The sequence below is a fragment of the Trichinella spiralis genome (assembly GCF_000181795.1).
Source record: "Trichinella spiralis strain ISS 195 chromosome Unknown Scfld8, whole genome shotgun sequence".
Taxonomy (NCBI): Eukaryota; Metazoa; Nematoda; class Enoplea; order Trichinellida; family Trichinellidae; genus Trichinella; species Trichinella spiralis.
This window is the reverse complement of record NW_003526947.1, coordinates 153,305-175,734: the sequence shown is the minus strand read 5'-3', so window position 1 is coordinate 175,734 and position 22,430 is coordinate 153,305. Positions and strand designations below refer to the sequence as shown.

General features: G+C 28.2%; 5 protein-coding genes across 5 annotated transcripts; 4 read left to right on the top strand and 1 right to left on the bottom strand.

The window, feature by feature from the left end:
• Positions 1-5,687: 5,687 nt before the first annotated feature.
• On the top strand, positions 5,688-7,087 carry Tsp_11726 (EF hand domain containing protein). The gene is made up of 7 exons (XM_003372691.1): positions 5,688-5,783; positions 5,849-5,957; positions 6,015-6,076; positions 6,191-6,371; positions 6,439-6,533; positions 6,605-6,752; positions 7,059-7,087. The coding sequence occupies exons 1-7, from the start codon at positions 5,688-5,690 to the stop codon at positions 7,085-7,087; spliced, it is 720 nt and encodes a 239-aa protein (XP_003372739.1).
• Positions 7,088-8,054: 967 nt separating this feature from the next.
• Positions 8,055-8,556, top strand: Tsp_11725 (hypothetical protein). The gene is given in 3 exon segments (XM_003372690.1): positions 8,055-8,195; positions 8,215-8,355; positions 8,464-8,556. The coding sequence occupies 3 exon segments, from the start codon at positions 8,055-8,057 to the stop codon at positions 8,554-8,556; spliced, it is 375 nt and encodes a 124-aa protein (XP_003372738.1).
• An 881-nt stretch (positions 8,557-9,437) lies between these two features.
• Tsp_11724 (hypothetical protein) lies at positions 9,438-10,194 on the top strand. Its single transcript, XM_003372689.1, has 2 exons — positions 9,438-9,651; positions 10,007-10,194. Exons 1-2 carry the CDS (start codon positions 9,438-9,440, stop codon positions 10,192-10,194), a joined length of 402 nt encoding a protein of 133 aa, XP_003372737.1.
• Positions 10,195-11,588: 1,394 nt separating this feature from the next.
• Positions 11,589-13,798, bottom strand: Tsp_11723 (putative IQ calmodulin-binding motif protein). Its single transcript, XM_003372688.1, has 6 exons — positions 13,765-13,798; positions 13,627-13,644; positions 13,442-13,593; positions 11,880-12,145; positions 11,765-11,830; positions 11,589-11,628 (listed from the first exon to the last, which is right to left on the bottom strand). The coding sequence occupies exons 1-6, from the start codon at positions 13,796-13,798 to the stop codon at positions 11,589-11,591; spliced, it is 576 nt and encodes a 191-aa protein (XP_003372736.1).
• Positions 13,799-19,453: 5,655 nt separating this feature from the next.
• Positions 19,454-20,437, top strand: Tsp_11722 (hypothetical protein). Its single transcript, XM_003372687.1, has 3 exons — positions 19,454-19,661; positions 19,771-19,973; positions 20,360-20,437. Exons 1-3 carry the CDS (start codon positions 19,454-19,456, stop codon positions 20,435-20,437), a joined length of 489 nt encoding a protein of 162 aa, XP_003372735.1.
• Positions 20,438-22,430: the final 1,993 nt, after the last annotated feature.

Genomic DNA, 22,430 nt, shown 5'->3' with positions numbered 1-22,430 from the left:
GAATGAATTTATTAATTCATTAATAATTTGATTAATTTTTCTTTTTTACTTTAAGATAATTTTCTCTCACTGTACACTACTGCTTTTTTTTTCTTGGCAAATTGAAAATTCTGCTCAATTTTTTCCCTTTTTTTCCATTTTTTGATAATCATTAAAATTTATTTAATTTCTCTTTTTCACTTCGAATGTTCATTGAAAACTATTAATTCGAAAGGTCCTTTTCACCTGTTTGCCAAAGATGACAGAATATGAATAAAAATTCTTTTTACCTCCCCCTCTCCCTCCCCCTTATTGATCTTTGCATATTGATCTCATTGAATTTTAGAACAAGTTAACCATTTTTTTCCTTCAAAAATTCCAGTTATTAAATAAATAAGCAAATTATAATTTGGAACTAATTCAAATGGTTAACTATGAATTTCTTAATAACAAATGACCACTTTCTTCATCTATGAAAACTTTTCAAAGTCACATCTAGAGTAAAAAGAGAAACAACGAATGAAACATAGCACATTGAATGGATGGGAGTTTATCATGTTCCATTTACAATAAATATTTCAAAATGTAAAACATAAAAAAATAATAATAAACATGCTGCATATGAGAAGCATGCTGAAGGTGATTTAATGTACGGATTTATGATCGTCATGATCAGCAATTTGATAACAACAATAAGTAAGGTTCTGATCTAGGGATGTGATTTGAGGAAGTTTGGCTGGTTAGTAGATTTTGAGTTGAGCAAAGTCATAAATTAGAGGAAGCATAATGTTGCTGATTGATTGCGTCATGTTAATTTATATAACTTCAAACAAACTGAATTATGAACTCTCATTGATGTCAAATATAGCAAGCAAGTAGTCAGTTTTAGTATTTCTCTTTATGTGATTATATATAGTTTGTTTTAATGAGCACATGTAAAATAAATTATTACCAGCATTTGAAAAATTGTCGAGTATAAGCAAATTAGAATTATTGCTATTATTATTATTAAGCATTTGTATTGTCTGATAGATGTTATATTTATTCACTTGTGCCAATATGCTAACAAATAATAAAAGATACTATTTTTTTTAATAAAATTACAACAGAAAAATAAAAAATCTTTTACAATATTATGTACATACATATACATAAAAGGAAGATGGACAGATTTAGTTGAAAGTTGAAAACCGATGACTTTTATTCTTCTTTATCTGTATTGTTTTTCTTGAAGTGTTTCCTCATGTTGCAACAATTTAAATTATTGACCAAGCATTGTTTGATTATTTGAGTTTTGCAAATAACAGACGAAGCAAGTTTAAATATAAATGCGTATATGTATATAATGCAACGCAATTCTTGGAAAACATTGCTTCATTGATTGAATTGAATGATGATTGCAATTCTTAAGCATCGTGATCTATAAATTTCTACTATTATTTTTTATCCTAAATAAATAAATAAATAAATAATCTGTTTTGCCATTTATGATGCATTCCTTTTACATTTTTTAAAAAGATTTTAAGATAATTCTTTTAATAAAATTAAACGACATTCAAATTATAAATTCAGTATGCAAGATTTTTTTTCTTCAGTGTTTTTAATTATCAAGCGTAAAAAATTTTACTTATTCCTTTGAAATTATTTTTTTCTTTGATTCAGTAAAACCGTACTTTTGCTAGCATATAGGCACATAATGATGAAAATTAATTACTTCATACAAAGTTGATGAATAAATTTTAAAATTACAGAAATTGAAATATGAAAAATTTGTTCAACAATCTTTTTGGTAATTTTTCATCAATGTACATTCGTAAGGATCGTTGATTTATTACAAGCAACAGAAAGTAAATCAAACTGAAAATTTGTACGACTGTTCTAATTTCAACTTTTATAAGCATTATTATAAAATAAAAATGCCATTTATTTATTTCTTTGAATTGTTGATGGTAGCTAATTTTATAAATTAATTTAGTTCCAACTTCACATTATGTAATTCAAATTTAACTATTATTACTATTATTATTATTATTATTATTATGAAAGTTTCAGATGTTTAAAATTATTTTTCCTCTTTCTTTATTCATATTTTTTGAATTAAGAATTATAACTTGCTATCATAAATGCTAATATTATACATATATTTTTTTCTTTTTATTTTAAAAAGAAATATTTTTCACAACATGCATATTATTTAAAATTCAGCTGACAGATGTGAAGGCTGATTAAGTTGGAAGAGAGAACGTATGTGATCGTTTGAAGAAAGTATCGAAGTTAAGAAGAAATAAGTTATTTGAAAATTTTTTGACAAAAAGCAAAAATATTTACTCTAGCTCTTCAAAGCATATTTGATAAGAGAAAGGTTAATGTAATTTCTTCTTTTTTCATTTAAATTTGAGCTTTGTTTATTTTTACTTCTGCGTCTGTGATGAAAGTTGCGGGATATATCCATGTTTACACATATATAGTTAGATAGATAAATAAGTAAATAGATAGGATAGATGGATAGATAGATACATAGATTGATTGATAGATGAGAAATTGTTGCAATTTCAATTATTTTAAAAAGAATGAAAATAGAGAATTAAAATTTGATTTCATCTTTTGCTCCAAAGCTGAGTTTTTATTTCAGTTCATAACGTCAAGAATTAATCGCATAAAGTCCAGCTTCTTTGGGGAATTTGGCGAAGCAATTGAATATTGCGAAAGTGATTTTTCAGATTTCGATTCAGGACTTTTTTAATGAAAAGCTATTTTTATGTTATCACATGATCCAGAGCATTTGAAATGAACGCGGTAAGCTCATATTTATTATCTCCCTTTGACATGCTCAAGAGATTACTGCTCAGATTACATACAGCTCGAACGAATAAATCAGTTGGTCAATTGTGCATCTCATAATTGTGCCCACTGGCATCCGACAATTTCATTAATATTTGCAAACTTTATTCAATTTTCAAAATTAATAAATAAATAGCAATTCTACATCTGCAGAATGTACAGTTTTTTTCTTTGAAAAAAATTTTTGAGATTAAAAACAAAACTTTAAAATGTATGCAGTATTTGTAATATAGTATAAAACGGTGTCGAAGTGATTCTTTTCTTTTCTCGTAAAGTCATTCATTCAACTATTGCTTAAGAAAGCAATATAAGGAAAAAACTTTAAAGTGCTTTGTGTTGTATGAAACTAAGAATACACAAGTTAAAAACACTGAGATGAGAAAACTGTCAGCTAAAAATTAAATAAAAACAAAAGCTTGAACAGATTTTGTTGTATTACTTGTTTATTGGAATGAATAGATTTCAAACATCTGAATGTTGAAAATATCTTTATCACAGATTACCATCAATTACATCAAGTATTTTCATAAATGCAGTTATTTAGTCAGTTGCTTTTTAAGCTAGCTGAGCAAAATGTTCAACAGCCTGGAAGCAGTTTTCAAATCGAAATCATTTTTCTTCCAGCTGACACTAGTGTCGATTATCACGACAACACCTTGCCACAATGTGAGCTCATTGCTGAAATATTTGCTTGTTTTCTTTTTTTTATTTTCAACCACTCTTGTTATATAACAGTAGTTCTCAACCTTTCTCCCCATGCGGCCTTTAAACAGTTAGGTAGAATGTCACTCCCACTTTGCAGACTGTTTGGCTCAAATGGCGCATTACAAATAATGCAAATATAATATCGAAAATATATTTATCATTATATTGGTACATGTACATTTACTTCGATTATTTTAAAAGTGGAGTTTTCTATTTCAATAGACAAAAATGTCCAGTGGAATGCCAGGGTACTGCTGTAATTCATTATATGTTGATGAATTTCATAGTAAGCATTTTGCCTTACTTACATCAGACACAACGCGTAGTAGCCAGTGACCAACTACAAATTATCCCTACGACACTAATGCCTTTATTTTTGAGTTCACAAATCTGAAGACAGAATTCCCCCCCCCCCCCCACCTGAAATCTGAAAATTTCTCCCTGGGGGAGAATTCCCCCTGGGTTGAGAACCCCTGTTATATAAATGAAATCTGAACTTTTCAGCAACGCCATATCTTTTATATAAATGAATTTTTTTTCTGTTGAAAATTTGAAAAAAATTCATCATCGTTTTGCATATTTGTCGTCATTTAGAAACAATAACAATATTCTTATACAATACTTTAATTTTCTTGTGAACTATGCATTAAATTATTATTCATAAATATAAAGTTTTTATAATTTTAAAAACAAAAAATGCAGTTCAAATTTCACATTTAAAATTAAAAAATACGAAAATCTTATACACTTTTATCTCATTGATATGAGAAAAGATGTAAAATAAATTTTTCTTTTTTTAATTTTTAAGGCATACAATCTATATTGTCATCTCCACCATTTCTTATAGTATCTTTCTTGCATTAAGAAACAGCAAAATGATCAAGACATATTTAGATTCAGATTTAGAATATTGTAAAAAGCATGATAACATTTCACAAAAGCAAAGGTTATTGCAAGTATTCTTTATTTTTCATTTATAAATGGATTAAAATAAACCAACATTAATGTCTAATTTATTTTACCAAGCAACCATACCGTACCGTATGCATAATTATTATATACTGCTAGAAAATATTGCTCAAATTCTGATAGCATTTTAAAATAAATTGAAACAAAGCTAAGAAATCTTTATTTTTTTTATTAAACCAGCTATTTGAGCATTAATAATATTCTGATGTTTAACCTAACAGATCTTAAACTGCAGTTATAATATGAAGCTGAGTAATTAATCAGTTGCAGTAAAGTTAATTAATTATTAATTCAAAATATGATGAATCATTTTTTATTTTTAAAATTAGGCACGTTTGGTTTTAGTCGACTAATTAATGATGCAACTGTTTCAGTGTTACTCATTATTTTTAGCAACTGCGTGCTCTTTGAAAAAATTACTCTTTAGTTAACACTATGCTCATTTTCATTATAAATAATTTTCATAAATAAACAACATTTTCAATAATACAAAGGTGTGAAAATTATAAAATATGTTTATTCATACATGCAACACTTTAAGTAGCAGATTTTAGTTTTTATTTATATGATACAGTTATATACATGCACATAGATCGTGCAAATCAGAGTGCAGAATTAAGTATTGTTTTGATATGTGATGTGAATGTTTTATGTAGCTGTACATTACTGAAGCCGAGCTGAAAAGAGGATATTTTTCCAATTTTCAACAGTTGTTCATATATTTTTAACTGTCAGTCAACATTATTCAGCAACACTTGACTAATTTAATTGATGAAAATCTCAAAATGAGTTTTTTTGCTCTCTAAAATGTTTCTTGCTCAACACCAAACCAAATTTCGAGAAAAAATTGCTAGAATGCTTTTTGTAGAGTGTCAATAAAAACTCAAAAGCAAATATTATAAAAAAATATACAAATCAAAAGCAAAATATGCATTTGAAAAATGAACGTAGGAGTAATGGCACATTTTGTTTTTGCAGCTTTTAACAACATTTACAATTAATGTGTCATAAATATTATAGTATGAAACAGTGTACAGGCATACCCCTCTTAACGCTGTTGGTCCGTTCCTGAAAAAAGGGCGTTAAGCTAAACAGCGTTGTATGGGGTCATTATAGCATGTGTTCATAGTACGCCAGTTCAAACAAAAGTCAGAATAGATATACAACAAAATTTATTTGAAATATTTATAAAAATGTTTACATACTTTATTGTTCATATTAATCATTGTGATAATAGACCAGGCTTTGATTTCTCAACCTTAGATTTCTTGATGATGAAACTGCCAAGCGTTAACTGTCGCTTCTTACGTTTTCTCTTATGTGGAATTTCTTGATAACAAGATATCATTTGAAGAACATCCCGTCTTACTTTGGAACTTTGTTAATCAACAGGATTCTGTCCTATGAATTGATTCATGATTTGTGTAATGTTGGTGATGCTGTTCTTGAAGAATTATTCTGCTGTTAGAGTTCTGAAAAGTATATCCTTTTTGAATCAACGACTGTTGGTTTATTATCAGTCAGGGGAAGACCAAAAAAAATAAGAGACAATGATAATGAACAACCTGAATGCCGGAAGCTAGTTATTGCATTGAAAATAATATTGGATTTTTGTGCAGATTAAGAAACATAAATTAAATGAACCTAATTTTGAATGACATGTCAAAGTTAAAAGCTATAAATTATAAATGCACAGGCTGATCGTTTTGGTCTTGCTGACGAACAGATTGCTGAATTTCAAGAAGCATTTAATTTGTTTGACAAAGACGGAGACGGAAAAATTACTTCTCAAGAGCTTGGAATTGTAATGCGTTCACTTGGTCAAAGGCCCACTGAATCTGAACTTCGTGACATGGTTAACGAAGTTGACGAAGACGGTATATGACTTTAGTGAATTTAAATTTTAACAGAAATAAATCGAAATTTATTGTCGAATAATTTTAGGAAACGGAACAATCGAATTTGACGAATTCTTGCAGATGATGTCTCGAAAAATGAAAGATTCTGATTCTGAACAAGAACTGAAGGAAGCGTTTCAAGTAAAATAATTTATAATAGCAGAATTGCATTGTTTTTTAATTTAAGTTTCAACGTGAAATTTGGTTTTAAGGTTTTTGACAAAGACAAGGACGGGTTTATTTCCGCTGCTGAACTTCACTATGTAATGACTAACCTTGGAGAGAAACTCACGGATGAAGAAGTACAGGAAATGATTCGGGAAGCAGATTTGGATGGTGATGGTTTAGTGAATTACCACGGTATATATTGAAAATTTGAATATTAAATGTACATTCTTAATTTTGTTGTTTCAGCAAAAGTTTAATTTTCAGAATTTGAATTTTTTAAGGACTAATCTATCAATTGTGTTTTCAGATGAGCAGCATGATTATTTTGAATAATGCTTAAATATAATACACTGTTCAATTTATATATGCTTATTTGTTTGACAAATGGATCAGCACCAAGCGCTGTTTATAAAAGCTTTTCCATTTGAAAAATAATATATGATGCACACAATTTTAAAATTTGCACAAAATTTTAAAATTGCTTTTTATTTATTTTAGAATTTGTGAAAATGATGACAGCAAAATAACCGTTTGGGCCATCCATCCAATGAACAGCAACATTCAAAACAAAATCCAACAAATAATACACAGAATACACGTTTCATCCTCAAATTACGTCTAGTATCTCTCTTATCATCATGAAAATATTTTTTGTTAAAATACCGTAAAAATATATAGTATTTTCATTTTTGAAAAGAAAAGTTATTTTTTTGAAACTGCTTTGACAGATAGTAGTATTTTTGAACTTACTTAATTGTGTTATTTATTGAAAAATGTTGTTCTCTGTCTGGTTCATGAAATTGCTTTTGTTCACTGACATATTGCATGGTTAATCCTCCTTGCATCTGGCATTTTTTCTTTTGTTTATTTCATGCTTTTTTTATTTGAAAACATATTGATTGTTTCCTGCGAGTATACTTTTACTGTGAAATCAAGCAACAACAATAACTGCTACTACTACTAAACTGAATAAAATTTTTTTACGATACGATATGGATGTATTATGCAAAATTTTACAAACACAACACCAAATGAAATACAGTAGAATTCTGATTATCCGAACACCTGATTATCTGAATACATTTTGGCCGGCTGTTTAAAATGCATTGTTTATGATATTAAATTTCATTAGCATTTTAGTGTAACATTCTGTTGTTTGCTAATTTTTATGTCCGGTGTGTCTGCTACTAAAAAGAAAAAGGTTTTAAGTTTGGAGCGGAAACTAAGGAAAAAAAGCAAAAGCTTTATTTAAGTCATGTGAAGAAAGAATGACTTTTTTGTTGCGCGAATGCTTCAGGTTGCGATCGTTTACAACTGTTGTTAGTTGGAAAATCAGAAAGCCCACGAGCTAAGATTAGTGTGCAGAAGTTGCCGATGGTTTATAATTATCAGCCAAAAGCTTGGATGACAGAAGATATTTTTTCCTGCTAGTATGATGAGATATTTATTCCTCACGTTAAGGAATACCAGCATAAGACAAAAAAATCAGGAAAGATGCTACTCATAATTGACAATGCACCTTGCCATTCTTGCTGCGAATTGCTAGACCGTAAAAATGGCTTGTTCAAGGTTTTGTTTTTGCCACCAAATGCATCATCGCTTGTTCAGCCAATAGATCACAAGCTGTTATTCAAAGTTTAAGAAAGCAATATAGGAAAAACTCTTGCGAAGAATTGTCCATTCAGAAGGTAATGGAGGCGATCTGGTGTCACAACTTGGAAGCATAAATTTCAAAGATTGCTGCTATATGATGATTACACAAGCGTGGAACTCGATTTCAGGATCTACTTTGCGCGTAATATGGAATAAACTTCTTGATTACAATGAAAAATGTGTAAACGAATCAGTAAACTGTGATGATGACTATATAATAGAAATGTTCAGAAATTTTAAATTATTGCAGGACGAAGTTGAACACTGGCTAGCCGATGATGATACCCCATTATTTGAAACACTAAGTGACGATGAAATACTTGGGACAATTGAAAAAAAATGAACATGAAGATGCCAATAGGTCTGATATGTCTGCTAAATGAAATGAAGGGCTGAACCATTCAGAAGCCTATTCTTGCCTCAAAGTTGGCTTGGATGGGGCAGCAGAAAGAATTCAGCGCTACTCAGCTGATGTTCATGAGAAATATTCGCATATAAACAACAGCACATATAAATAACGTCTCAATGTTAAATGTTTAATAATAAATTGATTGCATTTTATTATAATTTAAGTCATATGCTTTGAAATTTTGTGAAGATGAATATCTTCATTTCAAATGTCTGTATTTCATATCTGCTTAACTTCCATCCATTCAATGTATTGTTTTTTGCTTGGGTCTATCTAGACTTTGTCTATCTTCTACAATCAGAGTAATATCACTTTTTATGTTAGATCAAAAAAATAAAAATCCTTATCCATATAGTGTTTATAATGTATACAAAACATTCTGATGAACTATTAAATTTAACTCAAATATTATTATAAAAAAAGATAATAGAAAATAAAATGCAAAATTTGCTGTTTATATTTTGCAAAAGAAAACCAACAGTATAGTGAAAATTATAATTATTCATATTTAAAAACAAGAAAATGTTTTTTCTATTCATTTTATTTGGTTATTGTTGATGAAATAAGTGAATTCTTTTTTGAGTATTTTCTTTCCAGTTGTTGAAACAGACTTTCAAGTTTATCAAATTGAACAACAGAATGAGTTGACTTTGAAGCATTGCAGTTCTAAATATGTTTGATAGAATTCGAACATCTGCGCATTTTCTATTTTCAATCTTATTTCACTTGTCAGGAAAAATTTTATCGCTTATTTAAAGGGAACTTTTTGAGCAGCTTAAACATTTTGCAACTTGAAGAGGAACAGAAGGGCAACGATGAAGCGATTCGGCTTTTTCTGTTATTTTGCTTTGTTCTGCGTGGCAGTGCCGTTTTCTTTGGATGAAAGACAGGAAAATTTGATCGCAAAAGATTTGGGTCAAAGTTTCATTTCTTGCGTTGAAAGCGACTTAGATTCGAACAAAAATTCTGCCAAGAGTGGTATTCTCAGCCGATGTGACTGGTGTTTGCTTGTTGAATCAACATCTGTCGGTTATTATTTTTTTCTTCCTGTTATTAATAAATTATTTTTAATTAATGTTGAATAAATTTAAATGATATTTTGAAAATTTTTTATGCAGTTATCTTGGATTGCTTTTGCTGAAATTGCATCCAATTCCTGCAACCAAATGGAAAGTTATAGAAACTAATTTAATTTTTTAATTTTAAATTTTCTAAAAGTTTTATTCAAATTATTAAAAGAAATTTTTTTTTCTAAATATATAGAAAAATTTAAGTTTGACATTTTGAAGTTTGTTAATTTTAGTGCTTCACTAATAACTTTTCATTTGAAATGAAATGTTAATCAAAATAAAGTTTCATTTTAAATTAATATTTAATATTTAAGATCCACTAATGATTCGACGTCGCTGTGTTAACAATTCATTTGTTTTGGCCATATTTGGGAGAGTGGAAGGAAATGTGATTTGTGAGCATGGCAAATGGAGCAATATCGATAGTACTTACTGTGCCTGTCGCAATGAAGATCTATGCAATCAGATGCAACTTGATGAGCTGCAGAAAGTTTCTACTTAAAAAAGTAGTAATAAGCAGGAAAATAGAACTGATGATGCATTATTGCATATCATAATATACAGTAGTGGATATTTTGAATAAAATACATTGCATTCATATTCTTGAATATTGAAGGCAGATTCAGATAATTGCAAATCAAATTTGAATTTTTTAAATATACTGCGTTTACTTTTTACGTATAAAAATTCAACTAAATGAAACACTGTTGTTTAAAATAAAAAATAATAAAATTTATTAATAATTATATAAATAATGACAGTTTAATTTAATAATATATTAATTTGAAATGATAAAATTTGTCTTTTTTAATGCAATCTTGAAAGAAAACTTCAAAGCTTTATTTTCTGCGTAAGTCTGAATATCTTGAATGAAAATTTTTGAAAGCATAAACTTGATGCATTATTTGCCGTCAATCGTGTCCATTATTTGTTCTATCATGAAAATTTGCATTTGTATGTTTTCATCCTAAACGTACAATAACATGATAATCCATTGCCACGGATAAAAAACTGCAAGCTGCGCAAAAGTGAAATTAATCAACGTCTGTATTTGCTACTGCTACTATGTTCATGTTTTCTTACCGTTTTTATAAAAATAAGTTATTACTGAACTTTACCAACTAACTATCTTATTCTGAATTTAAGGAAATGTAAATTGTTCAGTTCATTTATGGCAAGTGGTTTTTGCTATTATAAATTATCAAAATTTTCATTTGTTCTATTCGATATATTCATTTTTTCATTGTTTGGACAGTTTTTTGATATTAATTTTACTTTCTTCGAATTTTCGTCAGATTCATCTTTGAAATAATTGGTAATGTTCAAAGCATCGACCTCCGAGGCATCATTTTGCATCTTAATAACTCACTGCAAATTGCAAGCAAAATAAATAAGTGCTCTTTAATTGCTGATTAAATGAATAGAATCAAAAAAATTTGCTCTTAAACTAATAAAACTCAGCAATATGTCCAGAAACGTTCCAGCATTTATGTGCGGTTAGTTGACTGAATTTATTTGTTTACTTTCGACAGCTATTTTGCCATCAATGCTTTTTGAATTTTGCATTTCAAACTAAAGATAACTTGATGATCTATGCAAATAATTAAAAAAACAATTTCAGCATTTGAAACTAATGACGTGATATTTATAAATGATTCATTTAAACTGATATTAATTTAAAGTTGTCATTTCTGCTAAGAATATTTTGCTTTGCTCAAGCGGCAGAATATTTTTATTTGTTCACAGCATATGTCATATCAAGCGTTACATTACAGAATGCTTAAAAATTGTCAAGTTATTTGATTCAATTTGAGCCAATTATACCCAAGGGAATTGCAATCACATTACGCAGCAGTAAAAACAGTTCAGGATGGCTTTTCAATGCTAAAAAAAACTTCAGGGTTTTTCCAGTCTTTTGTACCGCAACCAATGTAACCTCAAATATTATAATTTTTATGTATAAAATTATTAAAAAAATTGCCAGAATAAATTTTTAGAATTGAAGAAATGATGTTATAAAGTAAAACTGTGATTAATTAAAACAGTAGTAATTTTTTAAAAAGTCCACCTACTTGTTTTTAGAATTTCGCATAAATTTTTGAATAATACGTGCTGCTGAGTGTCTTTTTAAATGAATTCTGAAAATAGTCATGTTTTTGTTCAAATGAATAGTTAAACTTGACATACCTAAATGCATTCTGAATGCGCATAGCAGCTAACGTTTGCTTCCAAAATAGCACGTCATTTGCAGTTATACAATTTTTTGAATAAGCTGCGCAACGTTTTGTAGAAATAATGAAAGAATGCAGTTGAAGCAGAGTGTTCATCGTGCCGTAAGAATGTTTTCTAATATCGCACTGGTCTTCTGTTATTTTACCTCTGACAGATCGATATTTTCGAAACTGCTTTTGTATCAAAATTGCCGCTCGTTGAATTCGTTTAAAATAACAGTGCTAAAATTGGAAGTATAAGCAAAACGACATGCAAAATTTAAAACATAAAATGTAAAATTTCTGTAACGATGAAATTTAAAAGAAAAAATTGTGCCCATCTTGACTGTTTTATTAAATGGCAAGTTCATTTTAATCGGTTCGCAGTACCCCAGCTTTATCAACAGTAAATCATGATGCAATCAAAAAATATTATTCTGTTAATTATCAAAAGGTATACTGAATATTATGCTTTTAAAGTTAACATTTGCAAAAATACTTTATTTTTAATGTAAAAGTTATGCAGCAATTGTGTTGTTTAAAAAGAAAACACTTTTTCCCTATTTTTCTATAGTATGAAACTTCCTCTGTGTACATACATCTTTAATTACTTAGTAAAAGCTTTTGCATTTTTCATATGCGTATGCGTATTGAACACTAGCACTGCTTTATTAAAGATTAAAATGAGCTTTTCTGTAAGGAAACTAAAGAATTTGACGCATCTGAATTATTGAAATTAATCCATCAGGTGCTGACAAATGTTATCTATAATTATGAAGAAATCAATTTTTAGTTTTCAAAACAATATATTAAAGTTTGAAAATAGAGAAAAAATCTTAAAATTTCAATAATTGCAATCTAAAGCAAAGTTACAATATAGCTTGGAAATGAAAGAAAAAATAGTATTAGCTTTGACTTAATGGATAAAGTAAAAGCAATGAAGGGTGTATTGGAAAGTTAAGCATGAGAAATTGAAATGCAAAAACAATAACAGATTTATGCATGAAGTAAATCATGCAAACTGTTCCTAACTACATCAAAAGAATTTTATTCATTCAAATTGAATAACTATTTTTACTGTATTTAAGTAAAATATTCTCTTTCCATCAGTTTATAGATTGCATGCTTATTAGTCATGGTACCCCTGCAATAGTGTAGCCAACCGCTAATTTGTATTTTTTGCTAAATTACGGGAAACAGTAGAGCGAAGTTCAAATTTAGACAAATTTTAGCCAATTCAATTATTTCTTCTTGCTCCAGAAAAATACATATACAAGCTCATTGATTTTGAGCAGTACACAGCTGTCTACAGCTAAAAATTTATTACGATCAACAGTTTTTTTTACAAAAAAGCAACAAACATTATTTTGGTGTACGCCAATATTAGCTTAGTGTCATGTTGAAAAATGACACGAATATGGCGTAAAATCCTGTGCTTACTAAAATAGCATTTGATATTTAATTGATTTATAAAAATTGGTTATATATTTTATATATTTCACTAATATAGTTTCTTCAATATTTAAACAAAATAAATACCTGTTTATACCGACGATAATAGGATTGTATAAGCGCTGCAGCGTGGTATTGTTTTTTTTCCAACAGTTGTTTAAATTTCATACGCTGTCTGTAATGACGATATGCATTTTGAATAATACAAGCAGCCATGTAAAGCTGTTGTTCACTGTCGTCTAAATTTTAAGCATACATTTCATTATTTTTACTGAAGTATGAATCAAAATCTGAATTTGTCACTTAAATTATCACTAAAGCACATGTAATTTGAATTTGTAAAAAATACTATATCTTCAATGTGCAATTTCAAAGATAAATTATATATTGAAAGGAAAGGTTAAACTTACATGGTTTCAATTCTATAGAATTTGTCGAATCCATTGTAAAATAAATTGCGGCCAAAAGAGGGAAGTGATTGTGGCTAAAAGCGACGTTTTGTAGATTTCGTCTAGTTAAATGAGCGCGGATGCGTAGAGACTGAGCAAAACTTTAATTCCTTTAAAATCGACGATGTGTTAACGACTCACTCCAAATTTTTAAGCAAAGAACCAGTTGACGAATGGCACCAACAACTTTAATTCCGAAAGTCAATACTCTGACTAGGTATTTACGGGCGTCATCTCTAGAATTTATGCGCGTCACTTGCTTGACGTAAAATGAAGTTTGCTTTTGCAAAGTCGCAACAATGGCAAAGATGCACAAGGAAAAGCAAAAAGCAAAGCGGAGCTAGTTTATAGCACGTGTTCAGTATCTGTGTGACTTTAAAAGTTCATCTTTGAAAGCACATCAAAAAGCAACTTATCAAGACAGAATGGAATTAACTCTGGCGCAGGTAAACGTGCAAAGTTATAAAAACAGCATTTACTTGTTTGCAAGCTCTCAAGCGAAACTGATTTAATGAAGCCAACCAATCTTTAAGCAACTGTCCCTAACATTATTGCTATATTGCCCCTAGACAACTTGCAGTTGTGGCAAGAAAATAGCTCACCATTTAAATTTTTATGCATCACAGTATATGCTGCAATAAACATTTAAGAAATGAACGACCAAAACCGCCTACGATTACGGGTAGTGTCATTGAGGAAAACTTTTCAAATAAATCCTTTACAGTTTTTCTCGTCAATCAATTTTTCAACAAAAAACAATTCAAATAAACCATTTCCTTTATTATTACTATTTATTTTTTCAATTAATTACTGAATGCAGTTATTCTTTTTATGATAAAAAATCAGTTGAATAAACATCACTTAGCAAGATTATTCTGCACGTGTTTAATGCAATTTTGATGTAAATAATATAAATGAATATAAATGTAAGCCAGTAAGCTTTGAAAAATCATATTAATAAAAATAAGCATTGTTTTTCAATTCAAATATGATTCGGATTTTCAGAAAACTGGAAGAAATGGTTGTTGTTTTAGCAACATTGCGTTTAGTTTTATGGAGGTATTTAAACAAAGTTTTCGTGAAATCATTAATTCATAATTTCAAAAGTAATGTTTTGCAAATATATTATACCCATAATATAATATGATACTGAAAATAATAGCAGCAGCAAAAATAGCATTTGAACAATAACTTCAAAATCTTTTAATGTAAGTCGTCTTATTGCTTCATCTATTTCTTGCGCAATGGCAGTGCTTCATTTGCGTAGTGAGAGGTAATTTACTTATATTACTAATAATCTAGTGTATATCAATTAAATATGTTGATAACTAAATATTAACAATAAAAAAATACAAGATAAATATATTTTAATAATATTCTGTTTAAATGCATGCATTATTTAGTGATTTTTCCAAGTTTTCTTTTATATAATTGGCAGTGCAAATCATATAGCAAAATTGACAATTTTCATACTCACATCATTTCACAACTACATTTAAATAAACAGATTAACTAAGAGGCAAAATTGTTTTCTACAATACGAAAGGATACGCTTTTTGCAGTTTTATATTTCTACTATTTAAATTATTCGATAATTTCATATCACACTGAATAACGTTGAACTCAAAAACTGAAAGCAGTAAAATTTGTCAAGTTAGAGATTTCTCAATTTTTATTGATTTTATATTATTATTTGCTTACAAAATGATGCAAAAGGGTATTTCATGGTGTCGCATTCAAAAATGAAAACTTTAAATTATAAGCGTAGCAAACAAAAGCTATAGAAACTTTTATTCAAGATAAGCAGAACACTAATTTATTTAAATTGACGGTTTTTATTATTTTATTATTAAGATAATTGTGTCAATATTAAGGTGCAATGATAGTTCTATAAACAATGGATGGCTGAATTTTTAATTTCACGTACCATATTAACCATGGTTTACTTTCTGCGCCTTAGTGCACTGTTTTAAGCAAGTTTCATCTTCGTGCAGTTATTCAAAAGATAAATATTAATATAAAAGTTAGTTTCAAAATTCACAAATTTTATATCATGTGAAATTAGATATTTAACTGTTTTTCTGCATTTTATATGTATTTCCATTTAAAGTTTGAATATTTCTCTATCTAAAGATGTTTATAATAAAACTGTGCATGCTAAATTTTGAACACTTTTAATGTAATTATACGTAGCCGTTGTTGCTATTTGTTGATTGAGTATAATATACTGCTCAGTTGAAGTTAACAATAACAGTTGCAGTGAATCAGATGAAGAACAGATGGAGAGAATATTTATTACCAAATTTAACATTGACAATTGGCATTACATATGCTGCATTTTTAAAGACTTATTGCTCATTTAGCGAACATGTAATTCAAAAGCAGCTATATATACAACTATTTCAAGATGGAATCTTTGATAAAACAAATTCTACAATAATAAATGATATTAAAGCATTGATAATTTTATAATTTTTGGTTGGTGATGCATTTGCTAAAAAATTGTGTAAGCCATTTTTATAGATAGTTACTAATGAAGAGACCGCACTGTCATAACAAAAACATTGTCTTCTGTTTCCGTCTCATATGATGGCATTCAATTTTGAATATCCCCTTGACGACTTATCTGTGACGATTACGGAGTTATAAATTTTTTATCAACAGTTTCCAGTATCTCAGGCTGAACATTTTACGCAGTCACGAAACCAGGAACATTTCTTGTTCTTTCAAAAGCTAAAGTAGTCTAAAGCAAGAAAACAGGAGTATTTCAAAACACATTTTCTACATTTTATCTTGAACATATACACAATTTTCTGTTACTGTATTTAAATGTTATAGTATGATTTGAAAGCACCGTGAACAATTAATGCTTAATAAAACAGATTTTATCAAGAAATTACAATAATCTACTATAATTTAGTATGAGCATTTAATTAGTTGTTTAAGCCGAAATTATAAGTATTAGTGCATATAATAATTTATAAAATATTATGGTCTTAAACGATTTTATGATAACCGCACTGTCAACTCAATAATAACTTGTAAAACAAAAAATATTCGCAGGTTCAAATTGACTGGAATAGAATTGTTCTTTATTATTAAAATTGGTAATTAACTAATTAAAATCTTAAAAAAAACAAATCAACTTTACTTTTACATTTTAGCTTGGCAGAAGTTGTAATATAGTCCATGTGGTTCCATTTCAGTTAAATTATTTATTTATAAAAGGGTGCTGATTTTTATTAATTAATCAAACAGTATGCAATACAGCAAACTAAAATTAAAAACAATTCAGTTTTCTTTTTTGTTTTATGATTTTTCTGCTTTTAATGTAAATGCAGATAAATTCTGCTGTGTGCAAAAACGACGTTAAACTTTGTTGTTTTCAAAACGATAATTTTGCAGCTTTTCGCATGCTTCACAATGCATTGAAGCAGTCAGTCGGTGTGCTTTTTCATCGTTAGCAATCTTTTACTTTTTAATCAAGTTCAATTGTATTGCATAGATTTGATTTAAATTTTTTGAGCTTCGATCAGAACAAATTGTCTACTATTTGCTATAATCATAGCCCAAAAAATGCTGCTAAAAATCATATTTTCAAATTCACAACTGCAGACCGTATAACCCGTTGCAGTTTTGTATAAATTCAACTTGGTTAAAATTTTGATTTTAAAATGAAGGTTTAAATTGATTAGAAGCAAAAGGCTGTGCAAATAAAATTTTGCTATACAAGAGACTGCTTTGCAAAGTTATAAAATTTTGAAACTTTTGAAACGTCAGTCTTTTCAAAATTCTTAATACGTAAACAAGAGAGTGCAAAAAATTTCTTTCATATCTGATTTATTTAAAATTTTTAAGATTTTACTTTTTTCTAGTTTTAGTGTTCACTTTTTGTCGAACTTTTTCACCAACTTCTGGTCCAATTTCTTATTTAATTTGTTGTAAATGCATCTTTTGTCACTATAGCAGCAGAAATATTCGTGAAAATCAATGAAGCGTTTAAAAGTCATTTAAAAATCCCATCTATACTTGTTCATGTAACGCGTTAAACACGAGCTTGCTGTAAAATTTTGATGATAATTTATTGCAGAAAATATTTTACTGAGCATAGCATCGGACAAATCTGCAGTGTCGACTTATTAGATGTTGTGCTTAACATTTAAATTAAAACATTATTTATTAAAATTGCTAAAATCTAAATGATGACATTGTTCTTCTCTGCTCTACTCAATTTTACAAAATGAGGCAAAAACATAAATATGCACACTGATAATAAAATCGCATGATTTTTAGTTCCAACTCTTTCAATCGTTGGATGCAGTGATGCAGTTTATAAAAAGAATTATGAAACATAAATATTGCCATTTCAAAAGTAAATTCAATTATAAAAAAATGAATTTAATTTTAAAATTTATGCATACGAAAAATTATGCGAGTAAATTTCAGTGTTGCTTTATTTAGAAATATTATTATCAAAACATCGCGTTCTCTCTGACAATTCAATTTATGACGAGTATTTTGTCAAACTAATGAAATCATTTGGTTTACTGCTGAAAATTTTTTTTAATATTAACATTACAATTTCCATGAATATTTTTCAATTTTTAATAATGCTAGTGCACTGATGCTTAAAAAATATTTTTTCCTTTTTAATATTTATTTATTGGGAATTTTTAATTAAATTTTTGTAAAGTTCATATGCTATTCTAATAAGTCAGAGTAAATTGGAAATATTTTAATGCGCTCATTTTACTTATTAACATAAATTGCGATAGCTAAATCCATACTAGACTGAATAAAAATAGGTCTAATTTGTGTTTCTACTTTTGTTTTTTTTAATATGAAACATTTCTTAATATTATGCATAATAATCTTCAATCAACACAGTTATGCTGTTTGTACAAAAAAATTTTTAATTATAAAAACTCAACAAATCTCAAAAAAATGTTATAGAAGAAAACGATAAAGCATTTCAACACATATTACATTTTGAATAATTATTTTTTATTGTTAATGTTGATAAATAGCGAAACTCGATATATAAAAATTGAATAATACATGATGATTTATACTTATTCAAATTTCATTTACTTTATTTTATGCAAAAAAATCAATAAAATCATTTTTAATAAAGTTTATTTAAAATCAAAATTGAAAATGCTGTCGTAAATCAGTGGCAATCACGGGCAGCAGGTTCTAATTTAATCCTTAAAAGCGACAAATCTCTACAAATAAACTTTTCAAAATAATAGTTTATCTGTTTGAAACATTAGCATTAATTTGATTTTGATTTTGATTTTGATTCTGAATGCAACGATTACAAATTTGCTAAAGGATTAGCCGAAAAAAATTCCAAGCTAACTGTCTGTTCATATGAGAAAGTTTATTTTGTACTTATTGATTAGATGAACATTAATTTCTTCAAAAAGAAAGCAAAATATAGAAAACAAAATTGCACATACATATAAATGTTGTAAGCGCTTTGAATGTCCAAACAGCAAAACATGAAAGCCGGTGGACAGGCAACTTGTAAAACAGAATACAGAATTTATGACAAAACTTCCATTCCACAAGCTATTCGTGAGCAGATAAAATCTCCGATAGTTTTCCAGGCAGCCATTACTTGAAACTGGTCATTCAAATCTAAATGATGCGATTCCATACGTACATGCATAACATTCAGCAGTGCAATTGTAATAGCGTCAAGATGGCTGGTATGTGTATTTGCACTGCAATATTCTACGTGCCGCCGACCAAGCTTGATGAGCAAATCTTCAATTTGGCTCAGATCTTCGGCATGTTTCACGGCCGTCTGTATAATATCTACAAGAAGAAGCGCTTGTTTGCGGAACGTTGCCGTCTTTTCTCCTTTAATAGTTATGCATGGATCTTTTGAGCTGATAAACATTTTTGTCCAGAACGGATCGATTCGAATAATTTCTTCACAAATAATAATGGAAAATGTAGATAAATCGGCAAAATCTTGTGGCCACATGAGTTGTAAAAGCATTTTTGTTCTCGGATTCGCTAAACGCGACACGTTCACTTTTAAAACAGTTTCTTTCCAGCTTGAATTTGAATATTGTCCTCTAGTCGATTTCTTATTTCCCATCGTCGGATTTTATGTAAAACTGAATGAAAAATTGAATGGCAAAACAAGCGTTGCTGAGGTTCGTGCTGTGTGGGAGCGCAGCTAGAGTTAGATGTTTGCTTTCATCGACGCTTTCTGCATTATATAACAAGGACTAGTTCTATCAGCAGGCTCTTTTCAATTCATCTCTCAAGTCAATTTCAATCTGAAAATTGACAAAGTCATTGAGACAATTAATCTCATGTTCAGAAGGAAAAATCAATTCTTGCACTAAACTTTGCTTGTGTCGCAACAGTTCATCTTGACTTTCATCATCAACTAACTATTTTTGAACTGATGTTGAAGCAACCATATGCCAACTTGAATATTCAGATAAACTATTGCATGTTTCTTATTAATTTAAACTTTTTCATATACCAATTTATAATTTTGTTCTGCATAATTTGATACGCATTGATTATTCAGGATAAACAGGCAGTACTAATAGAAGTAATAAATGAAAGTCATCTATCTGCAAAGGGAATCGATTTATGCTTACGTTAAAACTGTTGGCATATATTTCAACACTTAAATTTTAAATTCATTTTTATTCTTAACAGCAAAGCAATAATGGCATTTTTACACATTCGAAGTAATTTCACTTTTAAACAAATTTTTTAACATCATTATTTTCTGCATTATGCATAATATAATTTCAAATATTTGAAATTAACTAGTAAGTTAATAATACTTTTAATCTAAATTTTAAAACAAACAAACATGTTATTACTATGTGAAAAAGCATTTGAATTTATGTCAGTTTAAATGTAAGCTTTTTTGGTTTATTGTAAAAATTATTGATTTTACAGAAATGAATTTATTATTGCTTATAAGTGAAAACTGGATTAGTAAGCAAAATTTGCAAACTTCTTCATTTTTAATTAGTAGCGTACTGCATGCATGGAAAGCTGTAAGGTCAAATTTTATTTATCAAATTCAAATCACTCTTACTTCCGGCTTCGTTTTGTGAATCAAAAATTGCCATCTTCAGTTGCTGATGAATGCAACAAAAACTTTTTGAAATGCTACTCGCTCGTCAGGCTAATTTTTTTATTTGCAGTGTTTAGACTGAATGTAACAGTAGCTTGATTTTCGTTTATTAATAAAATAGTTTTATTTATTAATAGACAAAAATCTTTATTTGTTATTAGCAAGATTTAATTATTCAGTCAATTCATTAGTTTTTATGATTAAGCTATTTTCAACCTTTGACTTTTTGCAAGTTGATTGATTCGTATTGCGTAATTTAAAAAAATATGATAAATATTGCAACTTTTACGCATAAATAATGCTTTATAATGTTAGTTTTATTTTCAATTTTACTATTAATGTGCTTAATCTACTTTCAAAGATTCAAAAAAATTCCGTTTTAAATGAGAGAATATTTAAAGAGCAGTATTCAACACTTTAGCTTTGGCTGTCTGTATTATGATTATGATTATAATTATAATTGTAATTATTACATTTCTGAAGCAGCTGAAATTTAGTTTTTATCAGAATTTATTGAAATATTCACATACAAATATATAAGATATTCAATTGAAATAATTACTGCATTTTGTGTTCATGCACAAATTTCGTTCACTTATTGCAAATATGTATATGTATATGAATATATATATATATTCATTTCAGGTTTTTGTTGAGAAATTGTTTAAATGAACTAAATAAAAAATCTGTGCAAAATCAATTTTCAAAGCACTAGCCAATTATATGAGAAAATGCAACTTTTCGCTGTTCCCCCTAATGTGAAGTAATGCGAATGCTGTGCCTAAGCAATTAATGAATTATATAATTTGATGAGCTGATTTTGGACCATGTTGTTTATCACTGAAATATAGTAAATGAGTACAATTTTTTGTTGAAAATTAAAAAAATGTTTTTAAATTTTTATTATTTGATGCAAATACTGCCAGCCTTATGTTTATATTATTATACGATAGCGTTAAATTAACAGAAAAAATATACAAGATGCTTAAAGCACAGTTACGAAATACATTCTGATTACTTCTAAGTTCAATGCAGTCAACATTGCAACCTCACACTATATGACATTATTATCCAGAAAACTGTCACAAAACCAATAATGCTCATACTTACTTATATGTAGTTCCGTTTGTATATTTATTTTCCAAATCATATTTTAATGAAAATATAAACAAAATTCTAATTCTATAGGGTTTTTTATCAAATTATTTTTTACAGAACATTCATTGTTTAAAATAAAAAACATTATTTTCAACAATTTAAAAATATTTTATTATGTGCTCTTTTCTGACATCAAATAATCACATATATGAAGATGATTTAGAAAAAGTTTCACTTTAAACATGACTATTTTAAAATGGAGGACAAAGTTAAATTAAAATGTTGTTTGAAATGAAATTTCTATGCATTTTGAAAACTTTGTTAATATAATCAATTTTTGCGTTTTTACTACAACTACGCTGCAAATTTTATGTAATGTAACTTTTTTTCACGGATCCATCGTATTTCA